Source organism: Notamacropus eugenii, chromosome 4 (assembly GCF_028372415.1).
Source record: "Notamacropus eugenii isolate mMacEug1 chromosome 4, mMacEug1.pri_v2, whole genome shotgun sequence".
Lineage (NCBI taxonomy): Eukaryota > Metazoa > Chordata > Mammalia > Diprotodontia > Macropodidae > Notamacropus > Notamacropus eugenii.
In genome coordinates this window covers 470,167,098-470,191,244 of record NC_092875.1, presented here as the reverse complement: position 1 = coordinate 470,191,244, position 24,147 = coordinate 470,167,098, and the positions used below count along the sequence as shown (strand labels likewise).

At 38.0% G+C, this 24,147-nt stretch overlaps 1 protein-coding gene across 3 annotated transcripts in view; it reads right to left on the bottom strand.

Moving 5' to 3' along the window:
* IQGAP2 (IQ motif containing GTPase activating protein 2) overlaps nt 1-24,147 on the bottom strand; it is a 340,434-nt gene that overhangs the window by 5,797 nt on the left and 310,490 nt on the right. For all 3 annotated transcript variants that reach the window (XM_072606382.1, XM_072606381.1, XM_072606383.1), the window contains 5 exons: nt 9,132-9,219; nt 6,654-6,866; nt 4,572-4,732; nt 3,029-3,166; nt 1,665-1,773 (listed from right to left, as the gene is read on the bottom strand). In XM_072606382.1, coding sequence (XP_072462483.1) covers nt 1,665-1,773; nt 3,029-3,166; nt 4,572-4,732; nt 6,654-6,866; nt 9,132-9,219 — 709 coding nt within the window. The remainder of the gene's footprint in view (nt 1-1,664; nt 1,774-3,028; nt 3,167-4,571; nt 4,733-6,653; nt 6,867-9,131; nt 9,220-24,147) is intronic.

Below are 24,147 nucleotides of genomic sequence, written 5' to 3'. Positions count from 1 at the left end.
TGTCCTTCGTTGCCGAAGAAGACCATGCCATCAGAGAAATAATGACATGACTTGCACTTGACTTTGTTTTGAGTGAGGGAGAGCTCACTTCTCCTCCAGAGCCATCTGGGTCCAGTGACCAGATATTCATCAGGAACAATTTGAGGGCATGGAGAGTTTCATTTTTTATTCTAAATCCCTAGGTGTCTCTGTCTCTGTCTCTGTCTCTCTCACAACTACAGGGGACTTTGGAGATGAATGAATACGATCCCCTTATTTTACCGATAAGAACACTCAATATCTAGCACTGACATTTACTAGTCTGGTGTCTCCTGACTCAGCTGTTCATTATGTCACCATTTTTCAAACCAAATCTTCCTTCAACAACTTGCTACTAGAGTGACTATTCAGTAGAGACTACCATATGTTTACAAATAGAAAAGAGATTTTTTAAAAATTGCTAATAGCTTTTTAATATTCATCCATTCATGCTTGTACAGAAACACCTGTATACCCTAAACTTCTGGGGTCCAGGTTTAACAAAACAGGACAATGGGAATAAGTTAATTCTATCACAAATAGCAAACTCTTGAAAAAAATAAAGCCAGGCTTGGTTCATATTTCAATACTGCATGATTTTAAAGGAAGTGTTATTCAAGTTACTCATTGAAGGAAAACAGGGCTGTCTCCTGCTCACTTATTATTCTCCTGCAGCTGAATTCAGTATCCAGAAGCATAATCCTTAGAAATCACATGACTCTCTATCCCTCACTAAGTCACTGATCCCCACAAGTCACAAACCACAACAGGTTTCTATTTTTTTTTCATGTTTGCCAGCATTTTATCAAGTGTTATTAACCCGGGAGTGACTACAAAATTAAGAGGCTTCACAAATGAATTACTCTAAGTAGCTAGTTGTTGTTGTAAATACTATATAGTAACTGTCTCTCTTTTACTCAGGAACCATGAGGAAGGTCTTCCCCTTCCAGTTTGATCTTTTTTTTTTTTAATAAAGTGGCCATCCCTTGAGTAATTACTTAAAAAAGTCTATTCATTGAATGGGTGTATCTCAAAGTGAGAACGGATAAGACCTTAGTCTGAAAGGGCCAGGGTCTCCCATTGCATCCTGGGCCATCTCCAGCCATCCTGATGATTATTAGGTCACTGGACCCAGATGGCTCAAGAGAAGAAAATGAGGCTGGTGACCTTGCACAGCCCTCCCTCACTCAGATCAAAGTCAACTGCAAGTCATGTCATCATCTTGATGTCGTGGTCCTCTTCGAGAATGAAGGACAAACACACATCCAGGTATTATTAACCTAGGTGTGACTACAAAGTCAAGAGGCTTCACAAATGAGTTACCCTAAGTAGCTAGAGCTAATAATTGCATTAAACAAGGCTAGTACAATGTAATACATTTAAGCATTAATCTTGAGCACTAAAATTTTTGTTATTGCCTCATTTCTTATGCATTTGCAGTAGTTTGGGTACCAGGCCAACTATATGTTCTTGCTTATTCAAAGCTCTTTAACCCCCACAAAAAGTCTGACAGAAATTTGATCAAAGTGACGTGACAGCTAATAAGAAGATCTGGGATTTGGACCCAGGCCACCCTGATTACAATCTGGCAATCCTTCAAAGATATCACACGTCAGCCCCAGGTGGCACAGAAAAGGATATCTTACCTGAATATCGAGGGGAACCTTTTCCATCTCAACACCTCGGAATTTTGCTCTGACTTCAAAGTGACCCACTTCTTCAGTAGGTACGATGTCAAACACAACATTCTTAAACCTTGAGAGAAAAATTCATAATGTGAGTATTGATAACACATGGTAATATGTTGGACTACAAGCCCAAGTGACATGAGACAACATGAATCGCACTTATTGCACTGTGCTTATTGCACTGGGACACTATAAGCTGTCCCAGGCTGACACATAGGCACAGCACTGAGAACCTAAGTCCTGAAGGGACGTAGGTGGGTATTTGTGTCAAATGGTAGCCATCTCTAGATTTGCAGCTTCGTGGGCAATTATCTGCTTTTTATTATACTATGTTATGGAAATGCTTGTTTTATTCCATAAATTAAAAGTAAAATAAATTGTGAGGAGAAAAAGAGAGAAAGAGAAATAGGTGGGGAATAAACTATGGCAGTTCTTCTGGGACAAGGGAGTTTTGAAGCAGAGGGAGAGCCAAGAGGAAGAGATGGGCAGAGGGAATGAAGCATGGAGACTGGCACAGGGAAAGTCAAATGAACAGAATGCTCCACTTCTTTAAGGGGACAACGAGCAGATTGATATAACCTAAGCAGAGGCACCATGCCGGAAAGTGAAATAGACTGATACATACTAAGGAGCACAACACCTACGTTATACAAGGGCCTCTGGGAGATCCAAAGACATTTAAGAAGTAGTCCTGGTTTTTAAGAAGCTTCTAATCTAGTTGGGGAGATAAGACATACGATGAAATGCTAACCAAGCTTTCAAAGCATAGGATATGAGAAGTGCCAATTGAAGGTCATTAAGCAAGGAACACAGGAATTTAGAAGAGGGCCATTTATAGGAGAGGAAGATGCTCAGCAGTGGGGTCTGAGCTGGGCCTGAAAGGACGAATGGGATTTGGACCAGCAGAGAGGATGGCAAAAAGAGGAGGGAGAGGGAGAGGGAGAGAGAGAGAGGGAGAGGGAGAGCGGGGAGAGAAAGAGGGGGAAGGGGGGAAGGAGGGAAGGAGAGGCGGGAGGGAGAGAGGGAGAGAGAGCAAGAACATTGAAATAGAGATGAGAAAGCCCAGGTGTGCTGAGTACCAGTTCAGTTTAGCAGGAGGAGACCATTTTGCAAGGGGAGTAGGTAGAGATAAGAGGGCTAAAAATTTAGACTGGGGTCAGATGGTGAAGGCCACTGAATTTTAGGCTAAGAAATCTAGATTATACCCTGGTTGGCTCTAAGGAGTCACGGACCTACAAACTTTCTCCTCAGAGGCAGCAGTTGCCTTCCAGAGGCCTTTAAGGGGGTAACCGGCTCCCCTGAACGTTCACAGTAACACTCACTGATTGGTCTGAAGGTCTTCGATCTCCAGCAGGACCCCCTTATCGTGGAGCTTGGATGCTGTGTACCTCACTGGTTTTGCCTTCTTGTATCTACTTGCTGCTTCTTTTCCAGTTAATTTAATTGACCTCCTTGTGTTTCTGAAAATAGAGAAAGACTTCCATCATTCCATCAAAAAGATTTTTCTAATGGCAAGCTAACCTCAAATATACAATGTATTAAAATGCATTCATTCTCTGCCTTTGCCACATTCAAAATACATTTCCCCCAATACAATGGAAATTTGTTCAACAAATTAACATGTTTTAGAAATTATGAATTTGATCCAACAACAGAAACATTTCGGTTTGCTGAGAATAAAATTGTCTATGGAACCATGAACTTCTGTCATGCGTGTAGTATTTACAATGGGTTAAATTTAGTACAGTAGCAACACAATTACCCTGTTTGCATTCCCAATCTAAACGGTTCTGCTTTCTCCCATGTATTTTAAAATATTTTCACTGATGTTCTTTTTTTCTTTTGCGTTTGCCATTGTCCACTGTAGTTGAGAATGAGGAAGTTAGAGAGGGTGCTGTGAACAGAATAGAGGTGTGACTGGGAATCAGAAGACCCAAGGTCAGATCTGGCCTCAGTCACTAGTTGTGTGACTCTAGGCAAATCTTTTCGCCTCAGTTTCCTCACTTGTAAAACAGGGATATAACAGCACCTACCTCAAAGGGTTGTTATGAACACCAAATGAGCTAACATGTAAAGTTTCTGTAAACCAGACATTTATTATTATTATTGTTAAGCACATGTTAATATTACTGTTATTAGCAATAAGCCTACGATTAATCTATGAACAGAAAAAAAAGGAACATTTTGTTAAAAGCTCCTGAACTCATGAATTTTTAAAAATGATTCATTTGAAGTAGCTTAATCAGGTGGCTAGGGGATGCATAGTGCAGAGAGAGTCAGAGCTGGAGTCAGGAAGACTCCTTTTTCTGAGTTCAAATCTGGCTTTTAGACGCTTACTAGCTGTGTGACCCTGGGCAAGTCATTTGACTGTTTGCCTCAGTTTCCTCATCTATAAAATAAGCTGGAGAATGAAATGGCAAACTGTTCCAGTATCTTCACAAGGAAACCCCAAATGGGGTCACCAAGATTCAGAAACGACTGAAATGACTGAACAACACATACATGAATGTGTTATACCTGAAATGTTATGACATCTAGAAGCTGTATCCTCTTTAAAACAAAAGTATTAAGTTGCACACTCCTCTACTCAATGAATGTAGAAATCCTACCTGCTTGTAAACTCTCCATGAATTAGGACTCAGATTAGTACAAGTGGGTAGGAACATACAAAGCTTAAATACAAAACTCACATATATAAACCTTATAAAGCAGGTACAGAAAATAACATTTCAAAATCCACTTGTGCCTTTTCAGCTTGTACTGTGAACAGTGACAGAATGTGTGATGATGGTTGACTTTTTAAAATACTCAGGTTCTCCTCATGAACGTAAGAAAGGCTTCATGAGACCAATGAGTTGAACTTACTTTCCTGTTAAGTTGTCTAAACAAGTCTTTATGTAGGTGTCGTAATAATTAATTTGATCTTCGAAAAATGCTGACTTGGAATTAAGTGCATTCAGGGTCTGCTGGAGTTTCACCAACTCAGCTTTCCGAGTTTGAAGGTACATTCTTTGATTCCGGATATCCTGAGGATAAAAAGGAGCCCCCATTACATAGGATTAATGCAGAAACGTCATTTTGAAATTTGCTTTAAAGCACTGACAATTTGGGATTGAAATACAGTTTCATAAACTAATTTCTCTTATTTAAACTCTGTGTGTGAATGTGTGTATGTGTGTGAAATTTGCAATTTTCTAGAGAACGTCACTATTTTAATTTCTTACCTGCAAAAAGAATTATAAACTATTTTTGATCATATATAAGAAATTGTTAATTACAAGACAGTTGCTAAGGTCATTTTCATTGTAGGATAACCAGTGGCAAGAATTTTAGAATAATCTCACAAATGGCTTACAACAAGAATTGTTTTTTTGAACCCAGTTGCTACAAGGAAGGACTCTTTGGCAGGGAATATCTACATTTTGCATAAATGCTTTTGGACTGATGGGTGGGGCCCACTGGTGATCATTTTATTCACTTGAGGAAATAAGAAGAATTTCATTTTTGATCTGATAAAACTCCTTTCCCTGGGCAAGTCATTTAACCTTGTTTGCCCTGTTTCCCTCAGAGGTTTCATAGGAGAATATACATGGTATCTCAATGCCGATTAACGCTTTCAGTTGGGACTTCAAAATAAGGTCTGGAGTATGAAAAAGGCTACTCTGAGGTGTAGTTGTGACTTCTAGAAACCAATCTTCATTCCTTGCAAATCTAAAGGACAGGATTTGGATGTATTTTGCTTTAGAAAATAGAAATTACACTTGGCTGTTTCCCCTAGACACATGGAGTCTAGGGGAATGCTAACTCAAAGAGAAGCAAATTCTCCAGGCCAAATATTGACTTAGAAAACCACAAATTAGCATTATCTATATTGCATAATATTTTTGTTAATCATTTCCCAATTACGTGTTAATCTGGTTCAGGAGTGTTGTGGTGGCTTGCAGGTGGGCTGAAAGTTTGACACCAATGTGGCTAGACCAATTTTTAAGTCTTTCCACAGAAACTTCTGAGATTAGTTGAAGGCACTCTTCTACCACCTTAAGTGAGACTCCTTTATAATAGAGATCCAGTTGGGGTAAAAGCCTTATAATAATAGTGTTAAGAAAAAAAATGGACTCCTCTCATCCCCTAAAAACCCCCTTCTCACTTCTCCACAGTAAACAAGGCCTGGAGCTAAAAGGAAGAAAATCTATAGTCAGAAACACCCAGAGATTTCCACAGCAAAATGAAGCTGAGTTATTTTTTATGTGAGAAGTTGTGATTATATTTCTGATCTCTCAACTAATCCATTTTACCTTCTTGGATGTAAGTAAATTTACAAGCGATGAGGGGAGAATGAAAGGATGAAAGTGCTTCCCTATACCACGTATACTTTCTTATCTCTGACATGCAGACCACACAGTCACTTCCTATGTTGTTTTTTTTTCTTTAGTCCCACAATAGTCTGAAACTTTTTGTCAGCAAGATTTGCAAGAGAATTTGCAGAAACGGGCTGGCAGTTCAACTGCAAATCTACCGTGACTGCATTTAGGCCAAAGCGTCAGACAAAGAAATATTCCTATAAGTTCATGTAACACATTCTGATGTCATGTTTAATGAGCACCTTAAGGATCACAACAGTGTTAAAGATCTATAAAGGACTCTTGGTTTCTTGTTTATTCCCAAAACTCAAAGGTGTTTTTTGATGGGGGGGGTTGATGGTAGTTTTTCAATAAGTTTGTAGAACATTTATTTTCTCTTAATTTGGGGGAGGGCATCCTGCATACGCTGGTTGTTATCAATATCTATGTCAAAGTGCTACAGAGATTTTAAGCTCCTGTGGAATTCATGGGGTGTGTCTGATATATCTTGGTATTCCCTACATAGCAATTAGCCTAAAAATTTGCACACAGTAGGCGCTCAACCAATTTTTGTTGAATAAGTAAGAAAGAATATCATGCCAAAAACCTTAGCAATCTCATTGATAACTTCTTGGTATTTATTTTCTGATGATACAAGTCCATTCTGTTCCAGTATCCGAAGATTCCTCTGAATTTTCCTCTTCTTCTGCTCTAAGGGTAGTTGGCTATCCTCAAACATGGCCTGATTGTTTTTCATTTCTTCAGGGGTCTTGGAATCCAAAATCGCTCTATTCTCCATCTCTAAGGAATGTTTAAGTTCCTGAGAAGCATAAAGAAAGATTTTTAGTTTTTCACCCTCTACTCTTGTCCCTATCCCAAAAATGTAATTATGAGATTGTGGTTAGGATGAGAGAGAGAGAGTGTGTGTGTGTGTGTGTGTGTGTGTGTGTGTGTGTGTGTGAGAGAGAGAGAGAGAGAGACAGACAGACAGACAGACAGAGACAGAGGAAGGGAGGTAGAGAGGGAGTTAGGGAAAGAGGGAAGGGAGGAAAGAAGAAAGGAAAGAAAGGAAAAAAGAGAAAGAGAGGAAAGGAAGAATGAAAAGTGACTAATGGGCATTTAAATTAGTAAGGATCACGCCAGGAAACTCTAAAAAGTATATTTCTTTTGACAGAAAAAAAAGCCCCAGGAGAATAAATCTACTTAACTGAAGTAGGATTTATGAAGAACTAATTTTATGTCTTTAAATATCTATATGTTGCATGTAAGACACACATGCATATCAACAAAACTTCTTTTTATCAAGATCAGCCAGAAAAAGTTTTAAATGGCTACCCCCACTACCAAAGCCAAAACTATTTTTAGCAATGGGTATGTTCTTGCTCTCTTAAACACATGATCTTCCTTTCTAGAAAAGACACTAGATGAAACTGAAATAAAATTTGGAAAGCAATGTGGCTCTATAGAAAATGTGTTCGCTTTAAGACATGGGTTCAAATCTCAGCTCTGTATCAATTATTCATGTATAAAATGAAGGGGTTGGAAAAGATAATGTCTATGATTCCTTTGAGTTCCGAATCTATAGCTGTTGGGTGAAATGTGGTTATGGCAGCCCTAAGAAGAGAACCTCAATATAAAGGCTGAAGTCTGGTAAATGTTGGTGTTTTGTCAGGATGATTATTGGTAGATATAGAGACTCATAGGCCAGTCATGAATTATCTTTGTGGAAGAAGAGGTTCCTATGCACTCAAATCCTGATAATACCAGGGGCAAAAGCTGAGAAATCCAGTGAGTTTGATATTTCTAAAAAACAAAAGGGATGATGACAAATATTTCCTGTTATTTGAATGAGCAAAGTCCCTAATAAAGTGGAGACAGCTGTTCTGCCTCCTCAATGAACTACACCCTACAAGGAATTATGGGTGTTACTGGTTGTGGATCATTCTTAGGTGTACAGTTGAGTGGATACCCTGACATAGGCAAAACCATTGGCTAGCTAGCCAGCAAGTGTTTACGTTGGAAACAACAAAACAGTAAAAAAGAGTAACAAAAATGCACTGTAATAGTTAAAAACTTCGCACTAAAATAATGCAGCCTTCCACCCACAGCATATTTGGTTTCTAGGATTCAAGGAGCAGCCAATTAACTCAGACGTTTTGGCTTGTTTACAGCAAAAATTCTTACAAAACTTTTGCTTTGGTGAGTAGACAAGAGTTCGTGAAGACTCAGTTAGGGAAATTGGGAACAATTCTGCTCAACACAAGAAAATGAACAGCTTCCATTTAATTGTAGTAATTTTTGTTACCACAGTATTCCTTACAGCTAAAACAATTTGTGGACATTTTAAACTATAACTCAGATAGAAGTATACACTTTATCAAGAACAACCAAAACATTTCCAGCTGTTTATAAAAAATCCCACATAGAACGGAACTGTGTTTCCATTTAAAATAAATATACACAGTAGGCTTGGAAAACTGACTTCAAAGTCAACAGAAGAGCTTTTGATTTTATGGAATAATTCTTCAGTTATCAAATGTGCAACAGAAGGAAAACTTTGCTTCATCTGGGATGCTACCAACCAGAAATATTAACCAGTGGGTGACCAAATCCACAACTCAACAGCTAATGCTCAAAATGATGAGTCTAAGGCACCTCAAGTACATTCGGTGTAATTCTAATGCTTTGTTTCTGTGATTGTGTTCAAATTATTTGAAAGGTGCTAGTTGACACACAGCATGTATAGTAACTCTTAGCTGAGAGAACTGGAAAGGACCTTAGCTGACCAAGGTATGACCTTGGGCAAGTCATATAACCTACCTCAGTTTCTTCATCCGTAAAATGAAGATAATCATGACACCAACCTCTGAGGGGTGCTGCAAGGCTCAGACGAGATATCATTTGTAAAGTGCCTTGCAAATCTTAAAACAATAACTAAAAGCTAGTTTCTATTACTACGGCTACCGTCATGCTAGATAAGAGCACAGCACAGGGCGATTTCCAAAAAACACTCCACGCACTTTGCATGACTGTCGCTTCCCGGAGAGTTTATTGACTACTATCCACACACCCCAAGACAAAGTACCTGTTCTGGAGTTGCTGGAGTCTGTAGGATTTCTGCTAACGAGGTCCCTGTTTGCGTTCGGATTACGTCAAGGACCAGCCTTTTAGTCCTTTGTCAAATGAAAGAAAAAGTCAAAGTTAGACTCAGAGAAACATGGCCCTGCTCTGTCAGTGTCTGTGCTTGTTAAGAAACACTTAAGACCACACAAGACCTCAAAGACAATTTTATTCTTTCTTGAAGAAATTCAACGTATTGTGTTGTAAGGCTTCTTAAAGTCTCTGAAAGCTGGCAGGTCCAAGTCTGTCTTTTATAACACCCTGTGCAATTCAGATTTGATTGTGCTTAAACAGTATGTTATAAGAGACAGTATCTGTACTTTGTGTGTGTGTGTGTGTGTGTGTGTGTGTGTGTACATGTATGTGTGTGTGCATAAGGAAGGAGTACTGTTGCCTGATTATTGTGCAGAGAAATGAAGAACATTGAGTTTCCTTTTTAGGATTTTTAAAAAGAAAGCTATCACCTTCTTTTAGGAGCTAGATCAATCAAAGGCATAATACACACAACATACATGCACACACATATGAGTGTGTATATATGTGTCTATCTGTCTATTGTCTATAGCAACCGAGCTGGAAAGAACCTTCATGGTCAGATGACCAAAGTGTGACCCTGGGCATATATATACACATGTATGTATGTATGTATATATGTGTATATTCATATATATGTATGTACATATTTTGTATTATTTGTATCCATACTGTATATACATATTTACATACATATATGTGTGTGTTGTATGGCTGTTTTGGTTGTCTCCAACTTTCATGACCCCATTGGGAGTTTTCTTGTTTGCCATTTTCTTCTCCGGATCACTATATATGAGGAAACTGAGGCAAACAGGGTTAAGTGACTTGCTCAGGGTCACACAGCTAGTAAGTGTCTGAGGTCATATTTGAACTCAGGAAGATGAGTTTTCTTGACTCCAGCACTTTATGCACTGTGCCACCTACCTGCCCACACACACAAATACCTAGATAGATAGATAGACAGACAGACATAGATATTTCTAGATTCCCTGTAATGGGAAATATCACAGCTTTAGTATTTAGACTTGTAGGTCAATGCAGGTTGAGCAAGTGCCAGAACTGCTTGTGAAATTGAAGCTTCAGTGAATGGGTGTCTGTGGTATCAGAGGGCCAGTCAAAGAACCAATGTGCCAAGCTGAGCAGGACAAGACCAGACCTTGTCAATCTATTACCGAGTCAAATCAACAAGCATGTATTTAATACCTACTAAGCTGAGATCTGACTTTTTTTTTCAGCTATAAAGGAAGAAAAAACAAAAGAAAATAAAAGGCAATGTATTGCTGTATGTATATTGGCTTCCAAACTCCAGTCATGATTCAAATTAAAGTTACCAAAGATTTGCTGATGGATCTAGAGAAATGATCTCAAAACTTTTTTGATCATACAACCCTACCAGTAAAAAAAAAAAAATAAGCATGTATTTAATATGTTGTACCTGTATATATATACTTTTATAGGATAAGTTAACTTATAAATTACATGATGCACTGCTGAACAAATGTAGCGCTCAATATAAAATGTATACAAGAGAAATTTTAAAATGATGACAGATGAAATACACAATATTTAAATCTATTTTTAATCTTATGAAAGGTAAAAACTTCTTCTCTCATTAAAATGAATATTTTTATTAAAAATAATATAATGGAATATACTAAATTTTTTTAATCCCAGGGTATGCCTTGGAGGATAGGCAGACTTATAACTAATAATTTTCAGTTACTAGTTAATGTGATGAACTAGTAACTAATTTGATCAATGTATCTAGGCAAACAGATTTCTTAAAAAAAAATTTTTTTTTAATTAAAAGATACACACCATATAGCATGGATAAGTATGTTGGTTTGCGAGGAGGCAGGCAGAAATTTTCCAGTGGCACTTACCCATCTGTTGATGTGGGTACTCGTATCACAGGTAGATAACTGTACTTTTGAGTCAATGTACAGTATAGAGCAGGGGAAGGAGAATGTAAGTGGATGAGGACCACATCAGGAGTATTAGGCTATAATGATACAAAGTAGGTCTCATCATGCTGCAGATGAACCTTATGATTGGTTATTGTCAATTGGGGAGGCTATGGCCTATCTGGCTGGCCATACCAGTTGTCATTGCAGTCTTATCATTGCCCCTTTGTTGGCATGCCCTGGCCCCATCTTGAGATCACCAGACTAGAGAAAGAACTTAGAAAGTCAATTAAACAATCAGGTCCCAAGATGTTTTCGGAGCATGCATGGGGTGGCTGTGGACCCTAGTGGCTAGCCTATGTTGTGTGGCCTAGAAGATTGAGAAGTTTGGCCCCCACTGCTATCTGTATGAAGTAGTGTCTGCTATGCAGTGCCTCAGAATTTTTCTTTTCTAGTTGTACTAAGTAAACATAGAGAGCTATAAGAAGCAGCACAACAGACACTTTTGTAGTTTCAGTTAATTTTGCATTTCCGTCCAAAATCTGTGATTTTCCTCAGCATAAAGAACTTTCAGTGTGGAAATTCCCTCCACCAAAACAGAAAGGCAACTCATCTGTAACGTGTCTTAGATGAGTTACTGGATCACTTAGAAATGAAATGATTTGCCCAGGGTCACATAGTTACATATCAGAAGCAGACCTTGAAACTAGGTCTTTCTAAAGCTGATTTACTCTAAATGTATATGTATAAAGATAGGGGCATCTTTTCAGGCAGTGGAAAAAGTGCTGGATTTGATATCAGAGGAAATGAGATCAAGTACTAGCTGTGAAGTTAGGATCTGTGTGATTTTCTTGTTTTTTTTTCAGTTTCTAAATCGATTTTAAACTTAAATACAAAATACGAAAAGAAAGAAAAAAACACTGTCATACACAGCAGAACACTACAGAGGATTTAATATAAAACTACAAATTTCCATCTCAAGAAAATCCATATAATAAATGCTACACATTGTTTTCAAAGCTATCCAGCTTTTCTTTGTTTCCTCGTAGGTTTTCATTTGTTCTCTGCTTTGCACTTTTTACTTTTTTTTTTCTCCCTTCCTCTTCCAAAGAAGGCTACAATTAAGTGCGTGTGTATGTATGGATGTATGTGCACACAAACATATATACACATACAGATATCTATAAACACACATATACATATATATACTCATAGACATATGTAAGACTGTACTAGGCTTATTTTTACTTGCCATTTGTTTCTCTTGAGGCGGATAGAATCTTCCTTCATAAGTTCAAGTCTTTCCATGTTTTTCTAAGTCAACCAGATCATCCTTTTCTACACCACAACAATATTCCAACTCAATCCTATTCTATCTGAGAGACTGTTTATGAACATTTTTCCCTCAATTTTCTGGATTCCTTTTATTCTTGGCTTCATAGGTTTTATTTATACAAGAAAATGTTCATTTAAAATAATAAAAATGATCCATTTTACACTTCAATAATGCTCTCACCTTATAATATAGTTTAAGGTCTGATACTACTGAACCTGCTTCCTTTACATCTTTTTTTCCCTGGTTACTCTGAAGTTCCTCACCTTTTGTTCTTCTCAAATGAACTTTATTATTTTTTTCTAATTCAGTAAGGTAATTTTTAGTAATTTAAGTGGGATGGTATTACATAAATAGATTAGATAAAATTGTCAATTGTTAAATTATATTGGCTTTACCTACCCATGAACAATAAAAAAACCTACCTGTCAGACCTATGGATAATTAAAGAGCTTTTGAACAAAGAAGAGATAGAGAGGATCATGTGAAGTAAAATGGATAATTTTTATTATATTAAAAGTTTCTGCACAAACAAAACCAATGCAGCCAAAATTAGAAAAAAATCAGGAAACTGGCAAAAATATTTTACAACAAAATTCTCTGATAAAGGCTTCATTTATGAAATATATAGGAAGATGAGCCAAATTTATATAAGAGCCATTTCCCAATTGATAAAATGGTCTAAGGACAGATATGAAGAGGTAATTTTAAGAAAAAGAAATCAAAGCTATTAAGAGTCACACGGGGGGAGCAGAGCCAAGATGGTAGAGTAGAAAGACAGACTAGCTGTAGTTCTTCTCCCACAGCCCATAAAATACCTTTTAAAAATGACTATAAACAAATTATAGAGCAGCAGAAACCACAAAATGACAGAGTGAAAGAGATTTCCAGCCCAAGGCAGCCTGGAAGGCCAACAGGAAAAGTCTATCACATTGTGAGCATAGCCCAGGGAGTGCAGCCCAGTCTTGACCCCACTGTGTGGCAAAGATAGGACCAGAGCAGGCTTCAGGGTGTGGAATCACAGGTAGCAGCTGCAGTTCCCAGATTTCTCAACCCACAAATGCCAAAGACAACTTCAAAGGTCAGTGAGAAAGCTCTTTCACCTAGATGAGAAGGGAGCAGGGGCTTGCCCTAGCCCTGGCCCCAGGGTGATGGCAGCATTCATTTTTGGAGCCCTCAGACTAAAGATCCTGGGGGAACTGATCTGCTGATCCAGATCTCAGCCCTGAGTGGTGGTCCTGGGGTGAGGAGGAACACTGGTGGAGGCTCTGGACAAGTAATCCTACTTGCAGATCTTGGGCAGAAGAGTGCTTGTACCACAGCACAGGCCAGGAGAGAAGTAAACTCCTCTCCTTTCATTGGAGAATTGAGGAATTGAGAACTTATAGGTCCCTAGAGTATACCTTCCACTTGAGAAAAGGACTCAAAAGTCAAGTAACTGGCTGGGAAAATGCTCAAAAAAGGGGGAAAAATAAGACTCTAGAAGGCTACTTTGTTGGTGAACAGGTATTTTCTTACATCCTTTTGGGTGAGGAAGAACAATACATACCATCAGAGGAAGACATCAAAGTCAAGGCTTCTGAATCCAAATCTACTCCTCTCCTCCCCAAATATGCAATGGTCTCAGGCCATGGAAGAGCTCAAAAAGGATTTGGAAAATCAAGTAAGAGAGGTGCAGGAAAAATTGGGAAGAGAAATGAGAGAGATGCAAGAAAATCATGAGAAGCGAGTCAACCCCCTGTTAAAGGAGACCCAAAAAATGCTGAAGAAAATAACACCTTTAAAAATAGATTAACCTAAATGGTAAAAGAGGTCTAAAAAGCCAAATGAGGAGAAGAATGCTTTAAAAAGCAGAATTAGCCAAATGGAAAAGGAGGTTCAAAAGCTCACTGAAGAAAATAGTTCTTTCAAAATTAGAATGGAGCAGATGGAAGTTAATGACTTTATGAGAAACCAAGAAATTACAAAACAAAACCAAAGGAATGAAAAAATAGAAGACAAATGTGAAATATCTAATTGGAAAAGCAACTGACCTGGAAAATAGATCCAGGAAAGACAATTTAAAAATTATCAGACTACTTGAAAGCCATGATCAAAAAAATAGCCTAGACATCATTTTTCATGAATTATCAAGGAAAACTACCCTGATATTCTAGAACCAGAGGGCAAAATAAATATGGAAAGAATCCATCAATCACCTCCTGAAAGAGATCCCAAAAGGAAAACTCCTAGGAATATTGTAGCCAAATTCCAGAATTCCCAGATCAAGCAGAAAATATTGCAAGCAGCCAGAAAGAAACAATTTGAGTATTGTGGAAATACAATCAGGATAACACAAGATCTAGCAGCTTCTACATTAAGGGACTGACAGGCTTGGAATAAGATATTCCAGAAATCAAAGGAACTAAGATTAAAACCAAATTACCCAGCAAAACTGAGTATAATACTTCAGGGGGAAAATAGTCATTCAATGAAATAGAGCACTTTCAAGCATTCTTGATGAAAAGATCAGAGTTGAATAGAAAATCTGACTTTCAAACACAAGAATCAAGAGAAGCATAAAAAGGTAAACAGAAAAGAGAAGTAGTCATAAGAGACTTACTAAAGTTGAACTGTTTACATTCCTACATGGAAAGATAATATTTGTAACTTTTGAGACTTTTCTCAGTATTTGGGTAGTTGGAAAGATTACATATATGTAGATGGAGGGCACAGGGTGAATTGAATAGGAAGAGATGATATCTAAAAAAATAAAATTAAGGAGTGAGAGAGGAATATATTGGGAAGAGAAAGGGAGAAATGGAATGGGGTAAATTATCTGTCACAAAAGAAGCAAGAAAAAGCTTTTTCAATGGAGGGGAAAAGGGGGGGAGGTGAGAGGGAAAAAGTGAAGCTTACTCTCATTACATTTGGCTTAAGAAGGGAATAACATGCACACTCAATTTGGTATGAAAATCTATCTTACACTACAGAAAAGTAGGGGAGAAAAGGATAAGTCAGGTGTGTATGGGGGATGATAGAAGGAAGGGCAAATGAGAGGAGGGAGTAATTAGAAGTAAACACTTTTGGGGGAGGGAGAATAGAATAAATGGGGGGGCAGGATAGGATGGAGGAAAATATAGTTAGTCTTTTACAACATGACTATTATGGAAGTCTTTTGCATGACTACACATGTATGGCCTATATTGAATTGTTTGCCTTCTGAGTGGGTACAGGAAGGAGGAAGGGAGAGAAGTTGGAACTCAAAAGTTTTAGGAATGAATGTTGAGAATTGTTTTTGCATGCAACTGTGAAATAAGAAATACAGATAATGGGGTAGAGAAATCTATCTTGCCTTACAAGGAAAGAGGGAAGATAGGGATAAGGGAAGAGATGAGTGTGATGGAAAGGAGGGCAGATTGGGGGAAGGGGTAATCAGAATGTATGGTGCCTTGGGGTGGGGGGAACGGAGAGATGGGGAGAAAATTTTGGAACTCAAAATCTTGTGGAAATGACTGTTGAAAAGGAAAAATAAATAAATTAAAGCCTCAAAAATAAATAAATGATTCATTTTACAGATAATAAAAAAAAGTATCACATGAAAAAATGCTCTATATCTCTAATTAAAGCAGCTCTACCACCTATGAGAGTGGATAACTTGACAAAAAGGAAAATGACAAATTCTTGAGGGAATGTGGAAAAACAGGGATACTGATGTACTGCTGGTAGAGTTGTGAACTGGTCAAACCTTTCTGGAGAACAATTTGAAACTACGCCCAAAGGGTTATAAAACTTTGCATACCCTTTGACTCACTATTAGGTCTATATTCTAAAGAGATCAAAGAAAAGGGAAAAGGATCCACAGGTACAAAAATATTTCTAACCGTTCTTTGTATGGTGGCAAAGAACTGGAAATTGAGGGGATGCCCATCATCTGGGGAATGGATGAACAAGTTGTGATATATATGATTATGATGGAATACTTTTGCATAAGAAATGATGAGCAGGATGGTTTCAGAAAAACCTAGGAAGACTTTTAGGAACTGATTCAAAGTGAAGTAAGCAGAATCTGGAGAACATTGTGCAGAGGATGAGGAATGCTATAGTGATGATCAATTGTGAAAGACTTGGCCATTCAAATCAAGATAATTCCAAAGAATCCATGATAAAAAATGTTGTCTACCTTGACAACTGATGAACTGTGAATGCTGACTGAAGCATACTTTTTTCACTTTATTTTTCTTGCTTTCCCTTACCCTCAACATGGTTGATATGGAAATAGGCTTTGCATGACTTCACATGAATAATTGATATCATCTTTCTTGGCTTCTTAATGGGTGGGGGAGGAGCAAGAGGGAGGGTGAGATTTTGGAACACAAAATTTCAAACAATAAATAAATCCCAAAACAAGATGGTCCCCTTCAAAGACAGGGAGGACAAGAAAGAAAAGATGGTCAGTTTTAGCTAGGTAAGAGCCAGGAAACACCCTCCGGCAGCCCTTCCTCCCATGTGAAATCATCTGGTGGACCAGCAGGATGAGTTCTGCATATTGTGAGTTAGAAATCCCTACTCAATCAGGAATTAGATGCAGTGACCAAAGAAATGAAGAATTTTTAGGATAAAGGACAAGCAAGTACTGACTGTCATCAATACATTCCATGTACAGGGCTCACTTTAAACCACATGGGAACATTATTTCTGGGAATGGATTCCCTTACTACTGAAGAAGTTTCCTAGAGTTAGTTTCCTTTTGATTCCTTAAACTTAAAATGGATTTAATCTTATGTTTATGCTTTCATAGTTTCTCCTTGCTGTTGCCTTAGGCTTTACTCCTTTAAAATATGTTCACACAGATATACATGCAATTATGTAAATATAAAAAGAATTCTTTTACAAATGACAGCAGATGTGTACAATCTGTATAAAAATAAACACAAAATCTGTTTAAAATAGTGTCCATGTATCATAAAGGTTTATCAAACTTAGAAGAACACAGACAATTACAAGAGCAATAAACTTACATCATAAACTCAAAATTTAAAGAAATCAATTACTTTTGTTTCTGAGAATTGTGAGAAATCATATTAGAAATCAAATTTGATTTTTAAAATTTGAGACTGTAAATCAAGCCTGAATACCAAGACACATGAAAAATTGAGCACTTTTTTTTCCAGGAGAGAATGACCTCATCTGGTTCCAAGATCCTAAAATAAAGGAGAGACTGGGAAAATGTCTGGGAATGTTTAGTACATAATCCACTAAGAGACAAATGTAGGCAAACACCTAATTACAAGCATGTGGGAGGGTAACTGGATTTTTGTGAAAGTTACTTTTTAGATTGTCATTTAGGAAGTTTCTTCCTTCTCCTTCTCCAGGATGTACCTTAAAGTTAAGGAACAATTTCAGATTATGATTTTTCCAAGTTGAAAAAAAAAAGTCAATTGCAGTTTAATAAACATTCATTAAGTAGCTATTGTGCTTACATCACTGTAGGCATTGGGGTGTTGTAGAGAATGCAAATAAGACATGGTCTCTGTCGTCAAGTCTTCTAGTAAAAGACACGGACTAATTAAGTATGTACTTCAAAGGATTCATAATGCCATCACTGTAGGCAGTGGTAGAGAGATCATGATGTCAGGAAAAGATCTTACATTAATAGTTTTTAAAGATGTTAGATGATTTTAATTCAGATCTTGACACTAAGTCTAGCAAACTATCCATTACACCATCGTTTTTCTCATTCTTGTCTCTGTTTTTCCATAAATCTTCTTTGGAGGCTCACCCAGCATGCTAGGGGACCTTTTTCCAGAGGGTGACATTGCTTTGGAGGTCAATGGATGTGTAGGCTCTCTCTTGACTATTTCCCCACCCCCATCTTGCTGTAAGACTGATCTATTTCCTTTTTCAGTTATAGATCTTCCCAGTGAACTACTTTGTACAGCTTGTCCTATTCATATCACCTTGATTTCCAAATATTATTCTTTCCTCCCTACCCAGAGAACCATCTCTTGTAACAAGGAATAAAAGGCGAGTGGGAGAAGAGAAGCAACTGAGCCAAACTAACCAACGTGCTAACTGAGTCTAATTGCACATGCAATGTTCCACACCCACTTGTTGTTATTCAGTCATGTCTGATTCTTTGTGAATCTATTTGAGGTTTTCTGAAGTGGTTTGCCATTTCCTTCTCCAGCTCATTTTATAGATGAGGAAACTGAGGTAACCAGGGTTAAGTGAACTGCACAGGGTCACACAGCTACTAAGTATCTAAGGGTGGATTTGAATTCAGGTCTTCCTGACTCCAGGCCCAGCCCTCTATCCTCTGCACCATCAAGATGCCATACCCATAGGTTCTTTCAGGTACACTCTCTCCTTTCTGCTTCTCCCATGAATTTCTTTACTGGCAACATGTTGCAGCCTAGTCATGATCATACATTCACCTTAGGGTAATCTGCAACTTGAGATTTTTTGGAGCAAAAATTTTGGTGGTTCTTTGGTGACTGGTCTGCACAGAGAGTAGATTCAGAAATAATTTCCACATCATAGCAAGTTGTTTCCTGTACATTCAAATTTAATCAATTTCATTTTTTAAAAAATGATAGTTATGACTTAAAATTGTATAGTATCATTGGCAGAGTACTAGGGTTGAATAGATGAATCTTTGGGGGTCACTCAAAGCACCATACAGCTTCCCAAAGGTGACACTGTCTACCTTCTTCTTCCTACTTATTTCTGGGTTTGATTCAGTTGTTCATCAATATCCAACTACATACAATGATCTGGAAAATTGGCAATCTTTTTTGATTGACTTTTTCAAGTGTGGATAATTAAGCCAAAGGGATGATAAATCTCATTCAGGAGATTCTGCAGTATTCTACGATCTGATGCTACCAACACAATTTTATCAGCAAATAGAAACATCTTGAGGATGTCTCCATCTAGAGAAAAATCAATCCTTCTTTCATGTAGGTTCTATGTGGGACATCAACCAGGACCGCTACAAACAACTTTTTTGAGTGTATATCCTCCCTTGTTTCTGAATAGTAACCAGAAGGTTATAGCTTTCAAAGAATCTCATATGATCTTAACATATAACTAGGAGACACCTAGTTGAAGAAGCTTTTAGGGTTCTCTTTTGCTCTATTGAAACAAATACCTGCATCCTATGCATCTTTCAGTCAACTAGGTGACTATAAAGATGTAGTCTATGATTTTTTTGTAGACTTGTGAAAGCCTGCCTGTTTTCTTCTTATAACTTCATCAAAGATGTCCTTGCTACATATGAAGATTATTCTCTTGGAGATAAAAGTAAGTTGGCATATGCATCGGAAGTTGTTGGTATTTTCTTGATCCATGATTTGTTTTCCCCAAGTACCCTTCTGTCTTCAGACTGAAAGTTGATTCCTCATGTACCCTATAAATTGCGTCATTCTGAGCATATCAGAAGACTTTTGCACATATGTGGTCTAGTACAGCTGCCTTTCCTAATTATGTTTTCAGTAGCATCATTTCTACTTCTTTATATATCAATGAGGGAAGGGATGTAAGAGTCCAAGTATGGTGGCTCCATTGTCAATAATGGAGAAAGATATTTTTACAGAAATCTTTTACACATTATTTTCATTCTTTTATTTGTTGACTATCCTCTTCCTGATTTTTCTCCTAAATCACATTTGGGATGGATTTGCTTGGTCAAGTTTTTTTTTTTTTTTAACCTCTACTGATTCTGTTTTAGAAGACAATGATGTTTCATAACCTTCCAATGTCTTCTTCTCTAAGATTTTACAAATGAGTTTATATTCTAAAAATGCTGTTGTTTGTGCTGGCAATCCCACTTAGAGAAAAATCACATTTTTTGCAAGTTTAAGATGGTTTCTGGGCTTCACTGACTTCTACTCCTTGCCAGTGTCTATTCTTATGTATCCTTTCCCCTTGTGTGTGTGTGTGTGTGCACGTGTGTGTGCAGCATGTGTTTGTGTGGGAAGAGAATGGGATGGGAGGTGGGGGGAGGGGAGAAATACTTATTCATGTAGCACAGGTTAGATTTGCCTCAGTTGAAGACATTACCTTTTCATTTTTGTTTGATTTTATTTTGGTTGCTCTTTGGTGGTTGGTCTGTATGGAGGAAGTTGATTCAGAAATGATTGCCACATCAATACCAAGCTTTTTCCTGCACGTCCAAGTTTAATTAATTTCATTTTTTATGAGATTATTTGCTACTGCCTATTTCTAGGATTTTTTGAATCTCTCTTTTTTTTTAAAGTATTCAAGACATAGAGATGTGAAGCTTTCATGAGTCCTTAGTCTTTTTTGGTTTCTTGATCTGGAGCTAAATTTTTTCACCTTTTTTTTGTTATCCTTGCCTAAGCCTACTAGTGCACTGAAGTTTAAAATAGATGCCTATTGAATTTGGAGTATTTTACTGAGGTCTTTATAGTATTGTTTGACCTTCTCAACTTTTGCAAGAAAAAGCTGGTATACAAGATAAAATATTTAAATAGCATTCTTTGGTTTATGTTCAATATGAACAGTGTAATGAGAGATGGTCAAGGTCTCTCAGGAAATTACATATTTTTTTGCCTTTGGACACATGTAAGGACTAACTCTTGCAGCCTATTGAACACTCAAAGAAAAACTTGTAAGCCATCTTTCCATTTAGGTGCAATATTTTCTGGTTTCATTTATAGTGAGAACAGTAAAATTCATACAACCTTGTCCCATCAGCACTTTGACACCTTAATGGACAAGGATCTTACATTTAGAGTAACAATCACCTTAAAAGATTTCTTAGAATACTCTTTCACCATAACTGTAGGCCTGGAGAGGGGATGCACAGAATTAAAGATAATTTTAGTATTTCTTGTTTCAGAGATTACAGTGTCTAAAGCATTCATTACCATTCAGCTGCCTTTCCCAGTTATGTTTTCAGTAGGACCATTTCTACTTCTTTATACATTTCTACTTTTTTATACTGAGGGGTTGAAGGGATGTAAGAGTCCAAGTATAGTGGCTCTACTGTCACTGAACAAGCTGTGGCATACGAATGTAATGGAATACTATTGTTCTATAAGAAATGATGAGCAGATGGATTTCAGAAAAACCTATTATGACTTATATGAACTGATGCTGAGTGAAGTGAGCAGAACCAGGAGAACAACATCATGCAATGATCAACTATGAGAGATTTGTCTCTTCTCAGCAACATGAGCCAAAACAATTCCAAAAGACTTATGATGGGGGGTGGAGCCAAGATGACAGAGTACAAAGACATATATACACTAGCTCTTTCCCCACAGCCCATAAAATACCTGTAAAGAATGACTCTGAACAAATTCTAGAGCAGTAGATGCCACAGAACGATGAAGAGGAGGAGACTTCCAGCCCAGGGTGATCTGGAAGGCTGACGGGAAAGGTCTGTTGCATTGGGTGCAGAGTGGAGCACAGCACAGCCTTGGATACAGCACTGGGCAGAATCCCTAGCGGCAATGCAGATTCCTCAACCCATAGGCACCAAAGAGTGAGAGGGCTTTTCCAGGTGGCTGAGAAGGGAGCAAGGTCCCCTCATACCTCTGATCCCTGTTGACAGAGGCTGCGGGGGCGGGGGGGAGGCAGGGGGAGAGGCAGGGGGAGAGGCAGTTCCCACGGTAGGCAGCAGCCCACATCCATTGTTGGAGGCCTCATCATAAAGCTCCTGGAAGAAATTAGCAGCTGATCTTAACCTCAGCTCTGAATGGGGCCCTGCCCCCACCTAAAGCCCCTGGGGGAATTGAGCAGCTGATCTGAACCTTAGCCCCAAGTGCTGGCGTGGTGGAACTGGAGGTGAGGTGGTTGTGGAGGACGTTCTACTTGTAGATTCTGGGCACAAAATTTTTCTGGTTGCTCCCAGATCAGTGTGCAGGCTTGATTGTGCCACCTTGGAGGAATCTTGCAGGGCCCCAGAGTATACTCTACTCTTGACAAAGAACCCAAAAGTCAAGTAACTGTTTGGAAAAATGCCCAAAAAAGGAAAAAAATAAGACTATAGAAGGTTACTTTCTTGGTATCTTCTCCTATCCTTTCAGATGAGGAAGAATAATGCTTACCATCAGGAAAAGACATAAAAGTCAAGGCTTTTGTATCCCAAACATCCAAAATAAAAATTCAATGGTCCCAGGCCATGGAAGAGTTCAAAAAGGATTTGGAAAATCAAGTAAGAGAGGTGCAGGAAAAATTGGGAAGAGAAATGAGAGAGATGCAAGAAAATCATGAGAAGCAAGTCAATCCCCTGTTAAAGGAGACGCAAAAAAGTGCTGAAGAAAATAACACCTTTAAAAATAGGCTAACTCAATTGGCAAAAGAGGTTCAAAAAGCCAAAGAGGAGAAGAATGCTTTAAAAAGCAGAATTAGCCAAATGGAAAAAGGAGGTTCAAAAGCTCACCGAAGAAAATAGTTCTTTCAAAATTAGACTGGAACAGATGAAATCTAATGACTTTATAAGAAAGCAAGAAATCACAAAACAAAACCAAAAGAATGAAAAAATGGAAGATAACATGAAATATCTCATTGGAAAAACAACTGACCTGGAAAATAGATCCCGGAGAGATGATTTAAAAATTATGGGTCTACCTGAAAGCCATGATCAAAAAAGGAACTTAGACGTCATCTTTCATGAAATCATCAAGGAAAACTAGATATTCTAGAACCAGAGGGCAAAATAAATATTGAAAGAATCCACCAATCACCTCCTGAAAGAGATCCAAAAAGAGAAATTCCTAGGAACATTGTGGCCAAATTCCAGAGTTCCCAGGTAAAGGAGAAAATATTGCAAGCAGCTAGAAAGAAACAATTCAAGTATTGTGGAAATACAATCAGGATAACACAAGATCTGGCATCTTCTACATTAAGGAATCAAAGGGCTTGGAATATGATATTCCAGAAGTCAAAGGAACTAGGATTAAAACCAAGAATCACCTACCCAGCAAAACTGAGTATAATACTTCAGGGGAAAAAATGGTCTTTCAATGAAATAGAGGACTTTCAAGCATTCTTGATGAAAAGACCAGAGCTGAAGAGAAATTTGACCTTCAAGCACAAGAATCAAGAGAAGCATGAAATGGTAAACTAGAAAGAGAAATCATAAGGAACTTTCTAAAGTTGAACTGTTTACATTTCTACATGGAAAGACAATATTTGTAACTCTTGAAACTATTTTCAGTAGCTGGGTAGTTGGTGGGATTATACACACACACACACACACACACACACACACACACATACACACACAGAGACAGAGAGCACAGGGTGAGTTGAATAGGAAGGGATCATATCTAAAAAAATAAAATTAAGGGGTGAGAGAGGAATATATTGGGAGGAGAAAGGGAGAAATGGAATAGGGCAAGTTATCTCTCATAAAACAGGCAAGAAAAAGCTTTTTCAGTGGAGGGGAAAAGGGGGGAGGTGAGAGTGAAAAAGTGAAGCTTACGCTCATCACATTTGGCTCAAGGAAGGAACAAAATACACACTCATTTAGTATGAAAACCTATCTTACAACATTGGGAAGTAGGGGAGAAGGGGATAAGTGGGGGGGGGGGGATGATGGAAGGGAGGACAAATAGGAGGAGGGAGCAATTAGAAGTAAACACTCTTGGGGAGGGGCAAGGTCAAAAGAGAGAATAGAAGAAATGGGGGGGCAGGATAGGATGGAGGGAAATATAATTAGTCTTACACAACATGACTATTATGGAAGTCATTTGCAA